The following is a 21,808-nucleotide window of genomic DNA, read 5'->3' on the forward strand; positions in this document are numbered from 1 at the left end:
TCCTCAGTGATAGCGCTGTAGCTAAGTTTGTATATGAATTAAGGATTTATTATAAGGAGGAGTAAGGAGTAAGTGTCCCAGCATGTCTATGCAAGATACTAAATGACAAATAAACAATAAACAATAACACCCAGAAGCTATAACAATCAAAGGGACCTTACGAAAAATTGTCCAATGTCTCACACTCTTGCCGGATTTCGATGTACCAGCAATTTGTAGACAAGTGCAACTTGCGCATAGAATGGGGAATGGATGGGATCTTATCTTAAGTACCTTTATTCCAATTAATAAGCATTATATTCTCCTATATCATGACTTTTTGTAGACCTACAATAAGGTGACATTCGTACTTCGATTATGAATTTATCATTACACAATTATCTCAAACACAGTTCTGTGCGATACTCGGAGCCGATCGGACGTGTTTACGAGAGACTCTACTGAGGGCAATACACAGTGTTATCAGCTATCGTTAGTTTGAAGCAACGACCTCCGTTGCTGTTTTTTTTTTTTTGGGTGAGAGAAAGAGACACTCACATGGAAACTGGAAGATTGAAGAGTATAGAATTTCTCTCGCTTAAACAGCGCTGCCTCTCGTGGCGCGCACAAGCAAGTGTTGAAACAGGTTTTTTTTTCTCTTTCTAATTGATATTGTAAGTAGAAACACTTTATCTAATTTTTCAAACGATTTAACACCATGGGAGGACCAGGCACTGCCTGGGGGGAATATCCCACAACTCCACCGAATATTAGAGGTAGACAAGCACCTATATGGATGGATGGAGAAGATAGACTGGGAGAATTATTATACCTTGTTCTGAGTCCCAACGAGAAGTCTGTTTTACCGAAAAATCCATTCATAATTGAAAAAAGTCTAACCAACCACGCCGGGAATATTGAACCCTGCAAGCCAATCGACAAAGGTTCGAAATATCTGGTGAAGACCAGAAGCCGAGCTCAATTTGAAAAGCTTCAAAGCTTAACAAAACTCATCGACGGTACTAGTGTCAATATTATAGCGCACCCATACTTAAACAGTGTTCAGTGCGTTATCGTATGTAACAGCTTAGAAGGTCTTTCAGACGATGATATCCTATCTGAAATGAAGGAACAAAAAGTAGTGTCAGTGAAGCGTTTTTTGCGTAAGGAAAATGGTGAAATTAAACCAACTAACTCTTTCCTTTTAAAAATAGACGCTGTTCAAGTCCCACATGAAATACGGGTAGGATGTTTGGTTGTAAAAACCCGAACATATTATCCTCGACCAATGATTTGTACACAATGTCTCATCATAGGCCACACTAAAAATAGATGCAATCATGAAACTTGTTGCGCAAATTGCGGTGAAAAAGAACACGGAGTCTGCTCTTCTCCCATCAAATGCAAAAACTGTTCGGGTAGCCATGTTTCACTTAGTAGATCCTGCCCAACGTACATAGACGAACAAATGATAATCAAAATTAAAATCGACAACAGCATCTCTTATACAGAGGCCAAATCCGTCTTTGAAAACAAAAGAGCCCATTCGGTAAACGAGAGAATACAAAACGCACAACAAGAATCTGTGAAAGATCAAATTATAGCGGATTTGAAAAAAAAAGTAGCCCAACTCGAAGAAAAAATGGACAGCTTTTTGAAAGCTAATGACAAACTGCAAAAAGATAATGACAAGCTCAAACACATGTATCTGCAAACAATCAAACCAAAAACTAATACTAACACTACATCCGAACCCATCGACAGCTCAGATAACGAAAATACTGCACCGACGCGATCCCACGCACACATCGTAAACCTTGCAAGCAACCTTAACACGCAGATAGATACTGATAACGGAGACAATGCCTACGATAAACCGATACAAAAACGCAAAGTTGACTCATACTCATCCACAGACGAACAACACAGCGACAAAACTATACCGAATACGGACGAAAACAGCTCTGAATTTGTTAAACCGAAAACAACTAGACGCCCGAAAAATCGCAAAACGGACTAATTTGAAATTTATATCTGATCAGCCTTTGATAATAATGATTTGCTATTTCTTCCTATGACTTTCAATTCGATTCAAAAAATAATAATATAGATATTTCTCCATATATTATTTCTTGGAATATCAGAGGCATGAACAAAAATATTGACGAACTTAAAATATTAATGAACAAACATAATCCTTCTTTTATCGCTCTTCAAGAAACAAACCATATGCCTAATACTCTACACCATAGTCCACTGAACAATTACACGTGGAGATTTCATAACAAACCAACACTTCAACACAGCGTGTGTCTAGGTGTTAGAAAGAACATTTCGCACACACAGCTTAACATCTCATCCGACCTTCCACTAATAGCTATCTCTACAAAAGTACCATTTGATATTACCATAGTTTCTGCATACTTCCCTAATAAAATGCACCCCACAAACGAACTTTCTTTATACTTAACACAAACTCTTAACCAAATAAATGGCCCAATACTACTTGTAGGCGATTTAAATGCTTCTAACACGTATTGGAGAAATACACGAACTAACACTAGAGGAAAAATTCTCCATAACCTTTTTGACCTGAACAATTTACAAGTAATAAAAAACTCGTCACCCACTCGCATATCTCCAAGCGACGGCACAGGATCATGCATTGATCATTGCGTTGTGTCGTCTTGTTCCACTGAACAATTCAGCTTGGTAGTAGAGGAGGATTTGCACGGTAGTGATCACTTCCCCATCCTCATTTTTGATAAGCATGGGGATACGCGGCCAAAGTTGCGACCACGTTGAAAATATAATGAGGCTGATTGGTCTAGTTATCGTTTCCTTATCGACAGGGCTATTGATGGGTCAACACTGCTTTCGGTTGATAGTTTTTGCAGTATTATTCTTATGGCAGCAGAACTAAGCATCCCACGAACGTCAGGCAAAATTCCCAAAAAGTCGGTACCATGGTGGAATGACTCGGTTGAAAAAGCAATAACAGCACGAAGAAAAGCTCTACGGAAATTGAGGAAAGCCAGCACTATCAGTAACAACCCGAATACTTCATACCTAGCTTTGAAGTACCAAGAAGCAAACCAGATAGCCAAAAATGAAATAGAAAAAAGCAAAAAAAAGTAAGTTGGGAAAAATTCGTCACAAGCATTGACCCATCTCTTTCATGCAAAGAAGTTTGGAGTATGGTGAAAAATTTGACAGGAAATAGTCAGTTCTCATTTCCAACACTGTTGAACAACAACGAACCAATCACTTCTCCATCCTGCATTGCAGAACATTTTGCACAACATTTCTATGAGGCATCTGCAACTTCTAAATACTCAGCTACCTTCATTCAACGCCACAAATCTAAAACTATATCATCCATATCATTTGTTGATACAAATAATCAATCGTATAACAAACCATTTTCCACAGAAGAACTAAGCTGGGCTTTGAGAAAATGTAGAGGAAACTCTGCGGGTATAGACGATATCGGCTATCCACTCCTCAAGCAGCTTCCTGAGCGTGCATTACACTGCCTTCTAGAAATATATAACAACATATGGAGGACAGGTGAATTTCCAAATAATTGGAAAACTAGTCTGATCGTCCCAATTCCAAAGGCAGAAAAAGACAGCTTAAGTGTAGACAGTTATCGACCAATCTCTTTGCTGTGTTGTATGAGTAAAGTCCTGGAACGTTTAGTCAATCGACGACTAATTCAGGAGCTAGAGAGCAGAAATCTGTTAAGTGACAAACAGCACGCTTACAGAATCGGCCGTGGTACAGAGACTTATTTTGCTTGTTTAGAAAACGTTCTCACTGAGGCTAAAAATAAAAATTATCACACTGATTGTGCAGTTGTTGACCTATCAAAGGCCTTCGATCGTACCTGGCGTCCGGCGATCCTTGAGCAATTGAAGAAATGGGGATTTGGAGGAAGTTTACCGCGCTTTATAAAAAAATTCCTAACAGACCGGACCTGTAAAGTACTGATTGGATCATACACCTCTAACATCAAGGTTTTGGAGAACGGTGTCCCTCAAGGTGCTATATTATCACCTACGCTTTTTCTAATAAGCATGGAGTCTTTATTACAAACGATACCTACTAATATAGACACATTCCTTTATGCTGATGACATTATACTAATTACTTCGGACAAATCAGAAACAAAAAATAGAACCAAACTACAAAAAGCACTCAATAAACTTCATCATTGGTGCTGCTTGACAGGTCATGATCTATCAACAACAAAAAGTAAAATTCTTCATATATGCAATAAATCACACAAACGAACACTTAAACCTTTAAAAATTAAATCAGATATAATTCCAAACGCAAGAGCAGTCAAAATTTTAGGAGTCATCATTGACTCAAGGTTAAAATTTCGACAACACCTTCTCTACGTTAAAAAAATGATCAAAAGCAGATTAAATATTCTGCATATGTTAGGTTGTGGAAATAAGAGATCGGCAAGACGCACACTTCTCACTATTTTTAACAGTTGGTTTGTTCCAAAATTATTGTACGGCATTGAATTCATAACCATGGGCGATGCCAACTTTGGCTGCAAGCTAGCCCCAATGTACCACTCTGCTCTGAAAAAAATTACAGGTGCTTTTATCACTAGCCCAAACACCGCAGTACTTTGTGAAAGTGGACAATTACCTCTCGACCATGTTGTAGTCCTTAAAATAGTAAACCTAGCTGGCAGACTCATTGAAAAAGGAATCGAAGCAAATTCTTTTGTAGATAGAGCCAACAAGGTGTTAAAACAACTAACAGGTCACAGCATGCCCAACATAGCTAGACTCACAAGCTGTTCGACTAGACCTTGGTACGACAAAATCCCCACAATCGACTGGACATTGCAAAAACTAAGCAATCACGAACAACAAATAGTACAAAACTATCAAATGCTCATCGCCAACAAATATAAAATATATAACAAAATTTATACTGATGGCTCGGTCTACAACAGTTCTGCGGGCTGTGGCATAACATCGCCAAATGCTCGCTGTAGCATTAAGCTTCCGGAGAACACATCAATATTCTCAGCAGAGGCTATTGCTATTATGATAGCAACTGAAGAAGCGACCGTAAATGACAGACCTAACGTTATTTTCACAGATAGCGCTAGTGTTCTGAAGGCATTAGAGAAAGGATCCTTACGAAACCCCTACATACAAACTATCGAATCACTATCAAAAGACAGGTCAATCGAATTCTGTTGGATACCAGGGCATAAAGGAATCGCAGGAAACGAAGTAGCTGACCGTCTTGCGAATGAAGGTAGGATGATCAAAGATCATGTAGATGGAACTATCTCTAGAAGCGATGCATCCTTGTGGTGGAAAGGGGTAATAAATCAGAGCTGGCAAAACATTTGGAACAAATCACCCATTACCAACCTTAAAAAATAAAACAAACCACGGCACCTTGGAACGATCCACTAGATCACAGTGATCAAAGAGTGGTAACAAGGTTGAGAATTGGACACACCCGACTTACACATACATACAAACTAAAAAAGGAATCACCGTTAATCTGCCCATTTTGTGGATGTGATACAACGGTGGAACACATTTTAATTAATTGTTTTGGATATTCCGCAGAAAGGCAGAAACACAGACTTGGAGATCATTTGGATATTGTACTTTCCAACAATTACAAGGAAATTGAAAAACTTTTGAATTTTTTAAAGGAAACCAATCTCTACAAACAAGTGTAGCAAATATGAATAAAAATATTTATAAAAACATAATTGAAATGAAAAAAGCACTAGAATTAACAAACATTTTCAACTTTCACCAATACCATAATAACTCTTGTAATTTTTTCTTCTTTTTCTTGAACTTTTAATTTATTCTTTTTTTTGTATCTCAAATAGTATTAGCGATTTCTGAATTTTAAATTACGAGAGGCGAATGCTAAAAAGCCTCGTAAAAAAATAAAACAACAACAACAACAATTATCTCAAAACGGCCAATGCTGTTGGAAAAAGAATGTACTTTTTGTAGTACCTTACAGCACAAATCGAATGTAGCTGTACTATCCATTTGGTGAGGCAATGTACATTACTTCCCAAGTGATTTACCGTGTTTGTACGGCGTGAAAGAAACTAAAAATCAAACACTTAATGCTACAAGCTTAAGCAAAAAAACTGATATCAAAAATACAAACGTTAAGCCGTAGAACATAATAAAAAGGGCAGCTTATGGAATCGCTCCAATTAAGCTGTAAATCTGGTACGATTTACAAAATCCACCGTTATGTGTTGCAAACCAGGACCAGTCCTTGAAACCAACATCAACTAAAGCTTGCTAGATTGTTTGCCTTTGTTTTGATGCCCCCAAAAGCCTCACCCCCCAACGAGTCACTATCTCTTTCCATGGCGACCTGTAAAGCTGCCTAGAAATAGTACAGGATCTCCAACTTCAACACTCTATTGTCTAGCGATACCCAGCTTCCTTCGCATCAAACACACGTACACACCAACAATTACAACCGACTGCCGACACACCGGAAAGGCAGGGAACGATCCACAGAGCCCAAAATTCCACCCAAAAGCATCCCACCCCAACCACAGATGCCTTGCCGAAAGGGGTAAACACCGTACGGCTGGGGGCAGCATCTAGCCAAAGCTCCTGTTTGAAACTTTAATGAAAAACCGGAAAACAATGCACGAATCGCATAAGACAGAGAGAGGAAGAGCGCACGCTACCCAAGAAGGTGTAGCCAACTTTTGCTTAGTTTACGTGCACGCTTTTGGTTAGCGAAAGGGGGAGGAAGGGAAGGAAGGAGGTAGGTGTAGTCTTTTGGGACTTTCCGCCGGCAAAAACGTAGATTCCACTGGCAGGGGGTTTGCGTCGCTTCCGGGACGCCGAGGGTATCCCCGGTGTGGATAATGCCCAAGGTGCCTGGCTCGGTGAAACGAAATTAGTCGGCATCTTCCAAAAACCCTCCAACACAGTCTCTCCTAGTTGTGGCGGAATGCGGAAGTTGTGTGAGTGAACGAGACGATGGACGGTTTCCGGTCCCGGTATTTAGCAATGCAAACTAAAACGAAATAATGTAAATGAAGAGAACATCCTGCACGGGCACAGCAAGCGCATCCAGCGCACACTGTACGGAGATTTTCCATACATTTTCACCCTTCTCCGCGGGTCGGGGGAAATCGAGAGTGAAGGGCAAGAAACACAGCCCACCACAACCACGGATGTGGAGCATTTGTTTCCGGCTTTCGAATCCATTCTAGCTCCGTGGTTCCGAGTGCCCAACGGTAGGCTGAAATTATTCTTCCCACTGCGGATGGTTTCCAAAGGCTGCAAACACATCCACACTCCGTCTGAAGGAATGTTTATTCGGTGAAGATGGTAATCCCAACCGAAAGACCAGCGTGAACGGCACCGAAAGAGTTGCAAACAAAAGAATAGCAATCCCTTTTTGCAAAATCTTCCTATTTTTTCTTTTTTTTTTGCGATTAAACAAAGTTCAAAGAGTGGTGAAAGAAGGGCAGAGAAGGCAAGAAAAAAAAAGCCCAAACAAGTTCACCTTGACGCACGCGTTCGTGCGCAATAGATGGAAGCGCATGGTACTTTGTACGCTTGCACGTGTCTGCATTCAGTGCGACAGGAGGCGGTGCCGCACGCCCAGCGTTTCGACCGTACTTATGCCGGCGTGATGGTGGTGCGTGGTTGTGGTTTTTCCTGTGCCGGCCGGTGAGTAGTGTGTTTGGGGTGTGCATCCTTTTCGACCCAACCGAAAGGAGAAAAAAAAGATGGACATGTTGTTCAAAGTTTTAGCCTGTTTTCGATGAACCCTACCGGGTTGTTTTGAGTCACCGAGTGGAACGATAATGCGGGTAAGTAGAAGAAAAAAATAACTCCCCCCCCCCTCCCCCCAGATAAAACTCCCAAAAACTTTACCATCAAACTATGTGCGAGAGAGTGTGTGTTTGTGTGTTGTTTGTGTGGGATTATTTTGCGTGTGATGATGGTGCCAAGCTGATACGTTCGATGCGAACCAGTGTCTGTGTAACATTGTGAACTCTAGGCAGGTTGAGATAGATTTTTAAAGGCGGAGAAGAAAAAAAGCAGGTAAACCGTTGGCTTTGAGGCCGAACACCCGACCGGAGTTGGGACATCATTTGCGTTCGCCAGTCATGAAATTACCGGCCGGAAATTTGCTGGAACGGAAATTAGATAGATTAAGTGGTGAAGGGCGGCACAGAACTGTCGAGCGGTGGATGGGAGAATGGGGGAAGGGACAACACAAGCTTCGCTGGAACATCGGCGCTGATGTGTGTTACAAACTCGAGGGTGAAAATCAGCCCGACAAACTGTTGCTTCTTCAGTCAATCGTTCCTTGGCGAAAGGGATTTTTTGGGAATGTAAAACGCGCTTCTGTACTGTGCTGCATCGTTGCTCAATTTATGCTGCAAATATGTTGATTTACAATCGAGGTTTATTGTAAATTGGCTATTCACTGCAATGCATTTTTTACGAAGGTGGCTTGTAAGGCCTCTCCTCTAATCTCCAGTTTCGTCGTAGGGCCTGCGCTCGCTGGCTTTTTAGAGTCCTGCAGCGAGTTTGCGGGCGTGAGTGCAACGGGCTTTTGTAAATTATGCTTCTTCATACACGATTAATGCATTGATAATTGGCGAAACGTTCAGACACATTAGTTGTTGATACAAGTTCGACATGCTTTCAACTTCAAGATAGTTACGCAGTACCCTGGGAAGGATCTGTGGAACATTTAAAACATTTTTCTAGTAATTCATGAAACATGTTTGACCAACAAGGAACCCACGTATGTGCAATCTTTATTGTGTGCTATGTGTGTGTCATTGACGCACGGGTAAAAGTAAAAATTAACCCTTGTCGACATTACAAAACCCCTGAAAGTATTCAATAGTTTGTGGATTAAAACATGTAAATTTTTTTTATTGTTCAAATTTAAAACACACTATCAAGAGATATTTTAAAACAAACAAGTAAATAAAATCATATAAAAATATGATGGTAAAATATCATATAAAAATAATTTAAAATAAATTAGTAGCCCACAAGTACAGCACCGACGAGGGTTAATTTTTGCAATACAAGTATTTTTTTGCAATAAAATTTAACCCTTGAACTATACTAGTAAATCTACATATACAAAAATCATATACCTATGGTAAAGTGCAACGCAACACAATCTTAAGCGAATGTTTGCTGCAAACCGTTCTACGTTCATACCGTCGTACATTCGCTAATTACATATTTGATGCTCGTTTACAACACACTCTTCTAACGGAATTTAAAAATACAGAAAACCATTCTAGCCAGACTTTGAGTGTCCTTAGTCTCAGTCGCTCTCTTCCACTTATACAGCTGCAGCATCTGCTTCATTACCATGATTTTAGCTGCTTTGTTACACTCTATCGTGCCGGAGATGAAGCAAAGTGTTTAACGCGAGTGTTAGTAAATGTCCTAACCCGGCGACCACCCCTCATGATGGTTCGCACAACACACCCTTCCTTGGGTTAGGTGAGTGGGAAGCAGCGAATGAAAAATGTGCTCCACCGTAAGGAAAGCATGTCGATTACTCTTCAGCGACGTGACGCGTCGACCCGTGACGAACGACAAAATTCTACACCCACTGCACAAGCTGTGAACGAGCACAGCTCACAGGAAGAAACCCGTGGGGAGGGGGGCAGCATTCTCGGGCTAATCTCGGGCCGTAGAATGGTCGTTGGCAAATGGCGCTGAGAAGCGTTAACCTAAGATGCACCACGGAGCCCAAAAGAGCCCGCCCAGCGCTTTGGTTTACACTCAGCGTGGTGTTCCGCTTTTGCGGTTTAGGTTTTCGTCGCCACGTCAGTGATGGTGTTCCATTTTGCGAAAAGGCAATGGTTTGTAACGAAATTTGTGCCATGAGGTCGGGAGTTTTGTGTTTGTGTGTGTGGGTGTATATATGCTCGCTTTTAATCTTCCGGTCGTGCACTGGTGGCCTTGCCGAGGGGTGCGAAATTGTACACTCAGGGTGTGCGTGTTCGTGTGTAGGAAGGAATGGTTTAGTGTGGGTCATAGGGTTGAGTTAAGACGCGTGAGGGAAATTGGTTAATTTTTCATACAACATGATGAGATGCTTCGGTTCTGCATTTTGTGCCATGATAAATGTTCATTTCTCATTGCACGAGAATGTAAGCATGAGCAGATCGGAAAAATAAAAAAAGGATTTAAAGTGACAGTTTTGTAGCTTGTAAAATTAATATTATGCTCCCTTTATGCATATGGTTTATGCTTTATGCCCTTACGTAGCAATAGCAACAACAACAAAAAAAAATTTATTGTTAACTTCTTGCAAACAAAATCTAGTCGAATTATAATCTAACGATTTTTGTCTTAAACACTGGTTCAGCAAATGATAAAATAGATATAAGCAGTGAAAAGATTCATATTCAGCGAAAAAACTTCAACTTGAAAGCGTATTCAAAATATCTCAACAGAACAGTAATTTAAGATTATTCGCCAGGATAAATAATATGCATTGAAATGAAATAAATATTAATAACAATAAAAATAATCACAATAATAATAATAATAAAAATAATAAAAATAATTGTACCAATCAAAATAATAAAAATAATAATAATAATAATAATAATAATAATAATAATAATAATAATAATAATAATAATAATAATAATAATAATAATAATAATAATAATAATAATAATAATAATAATAATAATAATAATAATAATAATAATAATAATAATAATAATAATAATAATAATAATAATAATAATAATAATAATAATAATAATAATAATAATAATAATAATAATAATAATAAAAGGAAACTTCGCATGGGCCGTGCACCACGTCTTTGTATGGCTAAAATGGTCCATGCAAGTCCAGCCTTGCAAAACGCCTAAATGTATGCAATGTAAATTTATTAAAAATTAAATCAGTGATGTCAAACTCGTTTTGGGTCGCGGGCCGGATTACAGTAAAAAAATATTCCCTCGGGCCGCTGTTAAGAGGAAGGCGGGGGGGGGGAGGTAAAGAATGAAGTGAAGAGCTTTGTAAATGCCGATACATATTTTCCGAACTGTCCAGAAAACCAGAAAATGGGTGAAAATATGAGGAGCCTGACTTTATGGTGCCGCCGCTTTCAATACAACTACTAAAACACATGCTACATACCGTCTTTGCGAATACCTAACATAAGACGCCTTCAACTTACTGCACTATTCGTTAATCGAAACAACAACAAAAATGAATGTTAAAACTTGATTCCTAAGTGGGTCAAAAGTTGCACACCCATTTTCTGATCTAATAATCTACAATCTCTTTTGGCTTCATTCAAATAACTATTTCATTTTGTTTCACTGTTCATTTTACATGTTTCAAGCACGTTTATTGCTCAAAATAAGAATAAAATTACTGACATTACTTTCCATTCTGTTCCATTGTCCACAATTTATCTTTAAAACACATGCAACACAGCAAAACACCAACAGACGCAACACATGATTCAACTATACCCAGAACGATTTTGACAACGACCGATGTGGCAACGATAAAAGCCCGCAGAGCTTCCAACATATGTCCATGCGCTATTACTTCATGCTAACCTTCCGTCACCGTTTTTTTGTTATCCCCTTTTCTCTTTCGCGTTTCTCGCACGGACTTTACAGTGACAAATTCTCTGCATCATAACCAATCTCAAACAACCAACCCGGCGCCCGTTGGGCTACATTGACCAAATGCTCAATGTTTCTTATCGCTCGCATTGGGCCGTTCAGCTCAACACCGCTCAACCGGGTGGCACAGCACAATCGTACACGTCCCCGGGGCACGATTAGGACTCCTTAATGATGCACCTTCTTCCCTGCCCCAGCGTGCCTCGTTTCACGAAACCCCACGGAAACAGGGACGAGGAAACAAAATGTGGAAGTTCTAACACTGTGAACACCCTTGAAAGAGCAGAAAAAACACACAAGGCTCGTTTTTATTCACTATTGGCTCTGGGAAAACATTTCCCAGCCGCCTTTCACTAACAAACCATTACCCTAGCCCGGGTGGACACAAAAACGGAGTTTATTTGCTATGCTGCCATGTTGTTGTAGCTCAGGCGTTTTTTTTTGTTTTCTTCTCTTTTCACTGTCAACAATCATACCCCTTTCCCTGGTCACCCGCGGGACGACTTTAATTCTTTGTTAGTTGTTGTTGTTTTTTTTCCTAACGTCCCTCCACCCTTTCCCCACTCACTGGGTGCCATTTGTTGAGTGTTTTTATTTTCCGTACGCGTCACAGCATTTCCCATTTCCCACCAATGCAAACGCAACTGGAAGTGAGGGAGAAACGAGCAGGCGGTGGCGGCGACGGCGGTAAGCTAAACTAGGGATTACAAAATACTGACTTCCATTTTCATTTCTCATTCCGGGCTGCGCATTGTTGTTGCTGTTGGTGCTGCTGGTGTAGACAAGCACACGCACACACGCATGGCCCGTACCCGCGGCCGCCGTCCGCATGGGAAATTGGGTAGGCTCTGCACACAGCACAATCACCACGGCACGACATCCACATCGCCTTATCCTGACGGGGTCGACCAAAAGCCGTGGAGTTTAGTATTCTTTCAGGCATTTTGTGCCCTTTTTGCCCCATCCCTCCTTCACGGTGGAGTTTGGGCGAGCGGACGCCATTAGCATATGGAAAATGTGTTCACGTCACCACGCTCCGTTATGGTTTTGCCGTTGGTGCGGTTCGTGTGTCGCTTCACAGGAGCAGTTAATTTGGGCTCCAGTGAGGGCAGTTGCCACAGCCAACGTGACGCGGCATTCACTTTTCATTTGGGCGGGAAAAAGGTCCCTCAAATCTAGTACGCCATTTGTGGTACAGTACAGTGCCGCCCGTGTGGGTGTCTCAACCAATGCATACGTGCTTTCCGGTGTGTTGTAATGTCACACACTGTGCAGCGCTGTGGTGAGTGTAATGCAAATTGAAGATCATAATCCGATAGGCAACAGCGAGTGGGAAATGGAAGTTCAATTAGGTTCGATTGTTTTGCTATTGGAATTTGATTGTGTTCCATTCTCAACATGAAATTTTGTTTTCTTTATTTTAGAGGTTTTTCTGTGCTAAAATTCGGATCATTTTTTTAATAAACCTTCACAGTACATTTGTATTACAAAATACTTTTAAGATAAAGAAACTAATCTTCAAACACATTAACATTAACATACCTTTTCTGCAGACCGGTATATATGTTTTAGATCTCATCCATTTTATCTTTATGTCTCTCTTTTAGCAGCCCTTCCTTCGCTTGCGTTCAATTTAAACGTCGTTCCCCATAAAAGCCACATAAAACACTCAGCCCGGTTCAATTATTCGCAGTGAAGTTATGAAGTAATTGAAGTTCATTTTTCTCCACCGTACCACACAACACGCTTTACCGTAGCCATGCGTTCCGGGGTCTCCCTCGGGAGAGAAAACGCTACTCCCAGCGGTCAGCAAACGGGGAGCTAAACCGAGCAGCATTAGGAACCGATTTTCCGACTAACCTCCAGTGATGAGCTAGCAAATTCTCCAAGGAAGCAAGCTCCAAGGTACGTACTCTGCAGCGGTTTCTCCCTTTTCCCGTGTAGGTACAGGTGCTTGCGATGTTGGGAAGCGAGGGTAGTGAGCACACACGCCGTGCGAAAAGTGTGGTGAGTGAGCAACGTGGCAACGGGTTTTCCCTTTGACCCCGGCCCGACCAATGTACCGGGGACATGGGATTATAATTGAATTTTGTAGAGAAAATTAATTCTAAGACCGGAACACACGCTTCCGCTACCGAGGAAAACAGTGGGGTTTCCCCCACTCACAGTGTTCCCCCCCACAGTGGTCCTCGGTATGGGTCATACGGCAAAGGTTCACGACACCATCTCCTTCCGCTTGCCGGTTTGTTGCGGTGGGAAAATGGAAACGAATTAACAAATGCTTCCGGAGCGTTATGTGTGTGTATGTGTGTGTGAGGGAAGGTGATGGAGAAACAGGACGCAGAGGGAATGGTCCTTCCGAGGACCTTGTATATGTTGCGATTTAAGTGATTTATTCATCGCTTGTACATTCCTCACCGGACATTGAGATTATGTTTTCATTGTGTTCATCGTTTGCTAGCAGCAGCAGCAGTAGCAGCAGTAGCAGCAGCAGCAGCAACAGCAACTACCAGCCGGGTGGTACTATTTTGCGCCGTACCGTTTCTATGGCGCTTGGCTATTTGTACGGAAGATTTCATTTCAAGCTAAGCGTAGATCGGATGAAATGGCGGAAAATGGCCCTAGCTTCCTTCCAGGTACTCGGCTGAAAGTGGCGAGCAATCTAGAAGAGCTATCGCTTGTGGCTGTGCCGACTGAAGGGCGAGAGGCATCGTTCGACGCCACAAATCGTGCCGATTCTTCGTGCCGAGGATTCTAAAAATGTTTTAAAATTTTTGGGAAAAAATGTTCTACGGATAAAGGTATATCAAGTTGAATGCCAAACTGTCCGAATTGAAAATATATCCCGATATAATAAAAGGTGGTTCTAGCGACACTCTCACAATGTTCTTGGAAGGTTTCACATTATATTTTTATAGATACTTTTTGTAATACAGGTGACGAGCATGGGAAATCAACAGCGTAACAGGATGACTTTCGATGGTATGTTCTCAGGGAAAAGCCACGTTAGTTCCGTGCTACCAAATTCAACTCAAACCCCACGCTCATAACGATTAAGCTATTTTTATATTTTAAGAGACAATTGACGTCCACCAAACACATGTTATGGTTCATTTGTTTTCAATGTGTGTTAAATGTCAAATGTGAAGAATGTGGCTCTTGCCGAAAAGACTTATTACACTACTGCTATGACCTATAATGTTAAAAGTAATGTCCTGGGAGAGATATTCAGCATGGAATTGTGGTTCATCAACCGTTTGTGATATCTACACACGTACACGATAGCATGTTGTGAAGTGGCATCAAGAAAGAGGTAGCAATCGAACACTTCTAAGAAGCGTACAATAACCAATGTGATGGATGGCACAGTGAACGTTAGTATTCATCTCTAGAGATGAAGGTAAAGGTTGTGGCATTTTGGAAACTGCGAAAATTTGTGGGGAAAGTGTATTTCATTGTCTGTATAATGCTTCAGATAAAATAGGGCTTAGAGAACATTGAGAAAATTGTTGTTTCTAAGAAATTTATGAAGAGAAATGAGCTGTCATCTAGAAAGCTCAGCTCACGAGCCGTACTTTACCAAACGCTGATATATACGATAATTAAATTATTATGATATTGTGATTAGTGATGGGAAAATGAATCTCAGAAGGAACTCGAATCTTCGAATCCCAATCCCAATCCCAATGTGGTATAGCGTTTTATTCTAGTTTGCAGCGAGGGGGGGGGGTAGGGGGGTATGTTAAAGTTGGAATAAGAGGTCATTTTGTTTTACTCCAAATTATTTAACTTTTCAGTACTTACATCATAATTAGTACAGGTTCCCGAGATACGCGGACCTTTATTCGATATCAAATAAAATTTATTTAGTGACTATAACTTCTCATTAAATGCTACATAACATCGCAATCGCAAGCAGAATCCCAATCTTTCGAATCCCAAAGGAATCGCAATCCGATTCCCAATCGAATCGCAATCCCAATTCCAATCAGAATCTCAATCGAATCGCAAACGAATCCCAATCCCTATCAAATCGCAATGGCAAAGGAATCTTTTAGGGATTCAAATCGTACAAACGGGATCCGATCCGATCGAATCTTTCTAGGGATTGAATCTTCGAATCTTCCGAATCCTGAATCTCCCAACACTGATTGTGATGCTATTTTCCTTATAATTAAAGCATATATTTCAACAACAAAAAAGCTGTAAAATAGTATAAACGCCTTTCTCTCACCTCCAATTCTTCCTATAATTTTCGTAAATATAGGTCAATCTAATAAGGTTACTGACGTAATGCTGCAAAGAATCTTGCATCAGCTTGCAATTTCTTCCCTGACAGAAAGTTTGCCCCCGCCCTTACTCAGCCCGAAATGGACATAAAACACTGCCAAAGCATCGTGAAACAGCACATCTGCCGGTAGCGAAACCTGGTATTGATATTGAACTTTTAAAACGAACCATAATTGATATGACTTTTGCAATTCGAGCATGAAAATGAACGTTGTTTCACCACCACATTCATGAAAATGAACTTAAAAGCATACCACAGAGTTTTTGCATAGCAAAACAAAATGTCATGAAGCTGTATCGAGCAACAAAAAAAAAAAAGAAGAAGCATTTATCATACCGCAAGAGACGCAAAGTGACGGACGGAAGTTCAGCGCCGAACGAAATAGAACCATCGAAAGCAGCAGCAATAGAAGAATGAAGCAAAAACCAAAGCACAGCCCGAATAGGGAAGATAAACAAAACAGGTTGATGGAACAAAATGGGGGGAGAGGGGGAAACCTCTCATCGGTGAACAATCGTTGTAGTGCGGAGAACATTGCAAAACGACAAAAAAGCAAACGTGCACAAAAAAAGAAAACAAGTACTTCGTGCTTGTCCGTAGCAATAGGCAACGAATGCCAAAAAAACTTCGAAAAACCAATAAACCACTGGCCGCACGGAACCACTGCACACAACACTTGTGCAGTCGAGCATGCATCGCAAATGAGCAGACGCTAGACTAATGCTAGACACCAGAAGGGACAGCAGGAACAGGAGGAGATGGCGACCCCGCGTGTGCTGCTAAACCGAATCAGCATCCAACTGGCGCGCACTAATTGGACAGATGTGTCGCCTTTAGCGCACGGAGCGCGATAATGGCAGCCGAGCTGAAGTTGACCGCGCCAGCAAGAAGGGAGGGGGAGGGGGAGGGGGTATTTTCAAAGTTTTTCCCAGCCCCTTGGAGCCGCTTGGCTAACGCGACTGCCAAGCACGCAAAGCTAATAATGGTGATAATGGTAATGAAGTGCAGACGATGCACCGATGCGCCGAGGCCAACGGGCGTTATGCTGCGTGTCCAATTTCGAGTCATTGCCGCCGTTCGAACCACGTTAACTATTTTTAACGTGACACAATGAGGCGGGGAGGGGAGGAGGGAGGAAAAACGAAAAAAAAGGTCAGCAATGGGGGTCTTATACTGTTACCCCGACGTATCCTTCTGTCCCACTCCTTCGACGGTTCACAGGTTTCGAGTGAGCAACTGCACACTCGATGATTTTTGCAATGCAAATGGTGCGCCTATGGGGAGGGGGTTGGTTTTTTTTTGTGTTGTTTTTGGCAGGATGGAAGGACGCAATTGCACTTTTGACGATGGGCCGCCTGGCTGGATCGGAATGGCGTTTAGCTCGCTGGAATGGTGATTGTTCGGTGGGTTGGAAAATATGATAGGAAAAATGTGAAGCGTGATGTGAATGCGCAAGATGATGCATCGAGAGGAAGTGAAGAGGTGGGGTGGGGGGGGGAGGGTGTTTGGGGTCGATGAGCGGCAAGGTATAATGTTTGCTCGATGCCGTTATTTGCATTGCAATGGAATAAAATGATTCATTCTTTTTTTTATTATTTACTTAAATTACCATACTCAAATCACAGCCGCAGAGTAAAACTGGATGAAAAAACTTTTAAAAACATAAAAATATATATTTTTTCATATGCTCTTCATAATGTTTTATGCATTTTATTCACAATAGAAAAATGTTGAAATAGCTAGAAAAGCTTAGCTGGCAACACATATGCCGTTGTGACATTGTTCTAAAAGTTCAATATTCAAAGCAATGTGTTAATATTTCTAAAAAAGGAATTAACAGTGCAACAAAACAGTATTTTTCATAAACTATTAAATTGTTACTCAATTTAAAAAAATATAGAGCAATTTCACTTTAGCATAAAAATCATTAGACCCTCTACATTGTAGTGGTGGGAGCTCGGAATCGAGCCTATCCGATTCCAATTCCGCGTTCGGAATCAATTCCGGAACCGATTCCGATGCTGGAATCGATTCCGATTTTGGAGTCGATTCCGGAGCCGATTCCGGAGTTGGTTCGGGGGCCGATTTCGGAGTTGAATCCGGAGCCGATTCCGGAGTTGATTCCGGAGCCAATTCCGGATTTGACTCCAGAATCGATTCCAGGATCGGAATCGGCTCCGGAATCAGAATCGTCTCCGGAATCGGAATCGACCTGGGAATGGCAATTTGCTCCGGAAATGGAATCAGGCTTGACTCCAGAAATGGAATGGTTTGAATTGAATTAAGAAGTGTGGGAAGCGAAATAAGTCCGGGAATCTCCATGTGAATACATCATTTACAAGTAAATTTTGATTCTTTGCCGCTATCAACACATAGCATCATTGGACCCAAACGCCTATTCCTAAGAAGATGCCAAAACCGACTCCGTTTCGAAGCCAATTCCGATTCCGGAGTCAATTCCGATGTCGGAGGCGATTTTGATTCTGGAGCCAATTCTCGAACTGATTCCGATTCCAGAGCTAATTCTGATTCCGGAGCCAAATCCGATTCCGGAGCCGATTCCGATTCTGGAGCCAATTTTGGAACCAATTCCGGTGCCAATTCCGATTCCAGAGCCGATTCCAGAACCAAATCCGGAGCTGATTCCGCAACCCATTCCGAAGCTGATTCCGGAAACAATTCCGGAGCCGATTTTCAGAACCAATTCCGGAGCCGATTCCGGAAACTGATTCCGGACCTACTATCCGGAATCGATTCCAGAAAACTTCGGAGCTAGCCGGATTCGATTGCGACGATATCTTCATTTTTCCCATCACTACTACATTGACCCGCTACATTGAACGATCAAAAATTCTAGCATAGCCACTTATGGCCATCTGTAGCAGCAAAAAACCAGACCAAATGGTACGCCCCCGTCCTCCACACGCAACCCTTTCCCGAAACCATAACAAAGCCCATTCGGGGCACGTTTGGCTAAGCTTAGAACGCCCTTTGTATGGTCACAACAGGCACACACACACATACACACACATGTTGCTGCAGAAAAGTTCGCACGGCCATTTCGTAGTTCACATACCACGTTTCAGCTGCTGTGCGAGCGCGGCTTTTGCATCGTTCAGAGGGTTTTGGTCGTTGTGCATCGCCATATGTGCAGCTTGATGCCCATTTGCGCTCCTTGCCACGCTGTGAGCAGCAAGGTGCACTTTATCTCGTGCCTCGCCGCCGCCATCTCTTTTGCTCTATGGCTTTTGGGAAAGGGGGGGGGGATTTAAAAAAAAAAAACACACACACACACATTGGCCGGTTGAGAAGGAAGGCAGAACCAAGCAACGAACGACCAACATACAACATAATATCATGTTCATGTTAAGCATAAGCTGTCGCGCGCTGCTCGCTGACACACTTACACCACACACGCACACTATCATCAGCATTTGTGTGTGTGTGTTGATGGGGGCTTTCTAAAAAATAAACGAAAGCAATCTGCAACCAACAAGCTCGATAGTGCACGAACGATAAGCAGGTCGGCTTCGGCTTGGAATGGAAAATTGTAAAATTGTATTTTTGCTGCATTATGCAGCAGGGAGTTGAGTGAATTTATGCTGATTAGCATGCTGAACGAGTGCAATGAAATGGTTTTCTTTAAAAAAAAATGGCAATTGAATTTAACACGTTTGAACCAACAAAAAAAAATTGAGGGAAAAGGTTACAAATTTGGTACATTTTTAGACTGTGCAAGCGTTTTTAATTCCTACGCCTTAGCCTCTTTCCACGATTTACGCATCGTATTTCATTAAATTCACACACACACACACACACACCCCTAAAATTATTGACTCTCGGTGCAAATCCGTCGAACAAACACTGCCACAGGGCAGGTAAATTTAGACAGACAAGCTAATAAATATGCTATTAAGAATACAACACCCATGAGATCACCCGGGTTTGTTGACTTCATCCAAGCAGCGAGTTGGAGGCGCAAAGTAAAAGCAGAAAAACTGCCGCAAAAGGTTAGCATGCCCTCAACCTCCTAACAACAGAAGCAGCAGCAGCTGCCCACCAGATGGTGTGTACCAGCGAAGAGTGCAATTTGCCCATCACAAATCTTGGCCGAAAACTCAGCCGCACACAGTTGCGCCCCTTCCCCCTGGACACCACCCAGTTGAGGGGGTTTTTCGCATTTTTACCCACCAACAGACGGTGAATGCCGTCGTTCAGACACGACACGAGTGCAGCAGGTTGGTGTAGTGGTTCTGGCGTATCGACACGGAACCGGCTCGCCCACGGTTACCGTCCCCCGGTATCTGGCCTTTTTGGGTACGATGGCGTACAGGCACAGGCAAACAGCAAACTGTACCCACACACCCCGTGCGTGAGTGTGTGTGTTTTTGTGCAGAGCCGCGACCGATCGGGCCCCGCAATAAACACAGCCAAACTCGCGCAGTGGCTGTGCGAAAACATGCTTCTCATTAGCGAGCACTTTCGAGCAGAAGCACAAAATTTGCTTTATGTTGGCAGAAATTTGAGAAGCCGGGTTTTGAATGCAGAAATTCCAGAGTGTGTGTGTGTAAAAGAGAGAGAGAGGGAGGTTGCCTTTAAAAAACAAGCCACGCGTTTGCAAAAATCCAACCAATTAAAAGGAGAGAAAGAGAAAAAAAAACACAAGAAAAAATATTGTTTATGGTAGGACTAATGTTAAAGCAATTTAACTTACCATTTTATAATGTGTCGTACAGGTTGAGATGTAAAAAAAGAAACCAATGCACACACACACACACAAACGCTGGGGGTTTCCTTCCTATGCAGCCGAGCGAATGGTGCGATCTTTCGTTTGCTCCGTCTTATGCTGCATCCGATCGGCAGTGATGATCGTCGTCTAACTCGAGCGGTGCTCGCGGAGCAGCACCAGTAGTGACAGGAACGGGGTGCGGTTCATTCAAATGGTGTGATACGTTCGCGTACGAGCGTTTTAGAAGAAGCGGATTACACACCTTTACACGGGCAATGCTGGGCCGAGAAGCATCCACCACTGCACAGACACTGTTTACTTTCTTACTTTCATCTCATTCCATCGAGAAGCAGCACACCACCAAAGACAAATTTAATTATCTTCCGCAAACACGGTACACTGTGCACTGGGCTCTGGGTTTGATATGTTAAAAACACACCCACACACATACACGCTTGCTGCTCTTTATGTAACAAATAAAGCACCAAAGCACAGATTCTAATAGCCCACACACTGCACGACACGGAAAGCACGGATGGGGGGGGGGGTTTCTTTTCTTCTAATGCATTTTTAATACCGCCAACACTTACGGGAGCAAACTGCGTACACGGAACGGAAACTGGATGTGGTATGACGCACGCATGTACCGCACAGGCTAAAGCTAACACAAGCTGCCGGGGCACAATAGATGGACGCGAGAGCACTGTTCTTGGCCTGGCGCACGATCGAGAGTGGCTTTGCGTGTGGTGAGCGCAACCCCGCACAGCAACCGACGGACGGTCCAAACGTGCTATTCCGCAGCACACTCACACAGAGAGCAGGCAGGTCCCATCCTTTTTACGCACCCAGTTGCCGCGTAAAGCCTACTGCGATCAACGCGCTGGCACCCCGAGGTGTGTATGCTCACCGTCGTCGCACGTAGGTGTCGAGTTTCTCGAGCCGATGACGATGATGACGATGATGGCCGTGCTCACTACCACACCTGCCGGTACACGTACGTGCGGTGGTCTCCGGTTCGGGCTAGCGGCGGTCACGAACTGGCGATACGGTTGGCCTCCCGCCAAGCTTGCAACATAACACGGCCGTCGCACTGCTTCGCGCGGCTCGCGGA

General features: G+C 42.4%; 1 protein-coding gene across 1 annotated transcript in view; it reads right to left on the reverse strand.

The window, feature by feature from the left end:
* LOC120898440 (SLIT and NTRK-like protein 4) overlaps positions 1–21,777 on the reverse strand; it is a 28,241-nt gene extending 6,464 nt beyond the window's left edge. The window contains 1 exon segment of the mRNA XM_040304288.1: positions 20,683–21,777. Within this exon segment, the coding sequence (XP_040160222.1) occupies positions 20,683–20,685 (3 nt within the window). The 5' untranslated portion in view covers positions 20,686–21,777.
* Positions 21,778–21,808: the final 31 nt, after the last annotated feature.

This window comes from Anopheles arabiensis, chromosome 2 (genome assembly GCF_016920715.1).
Source record: "Anopheles arabiensis isolate DONGOLA chromosome 2, AaraD3, whole genome shotgun sequence".
Lineage (NCBI taxonomy): Eukaryota > Metazoa > Arthropoda > Insecta > Diptera > Culicidae > Anopheles > Anopheles arabiensis.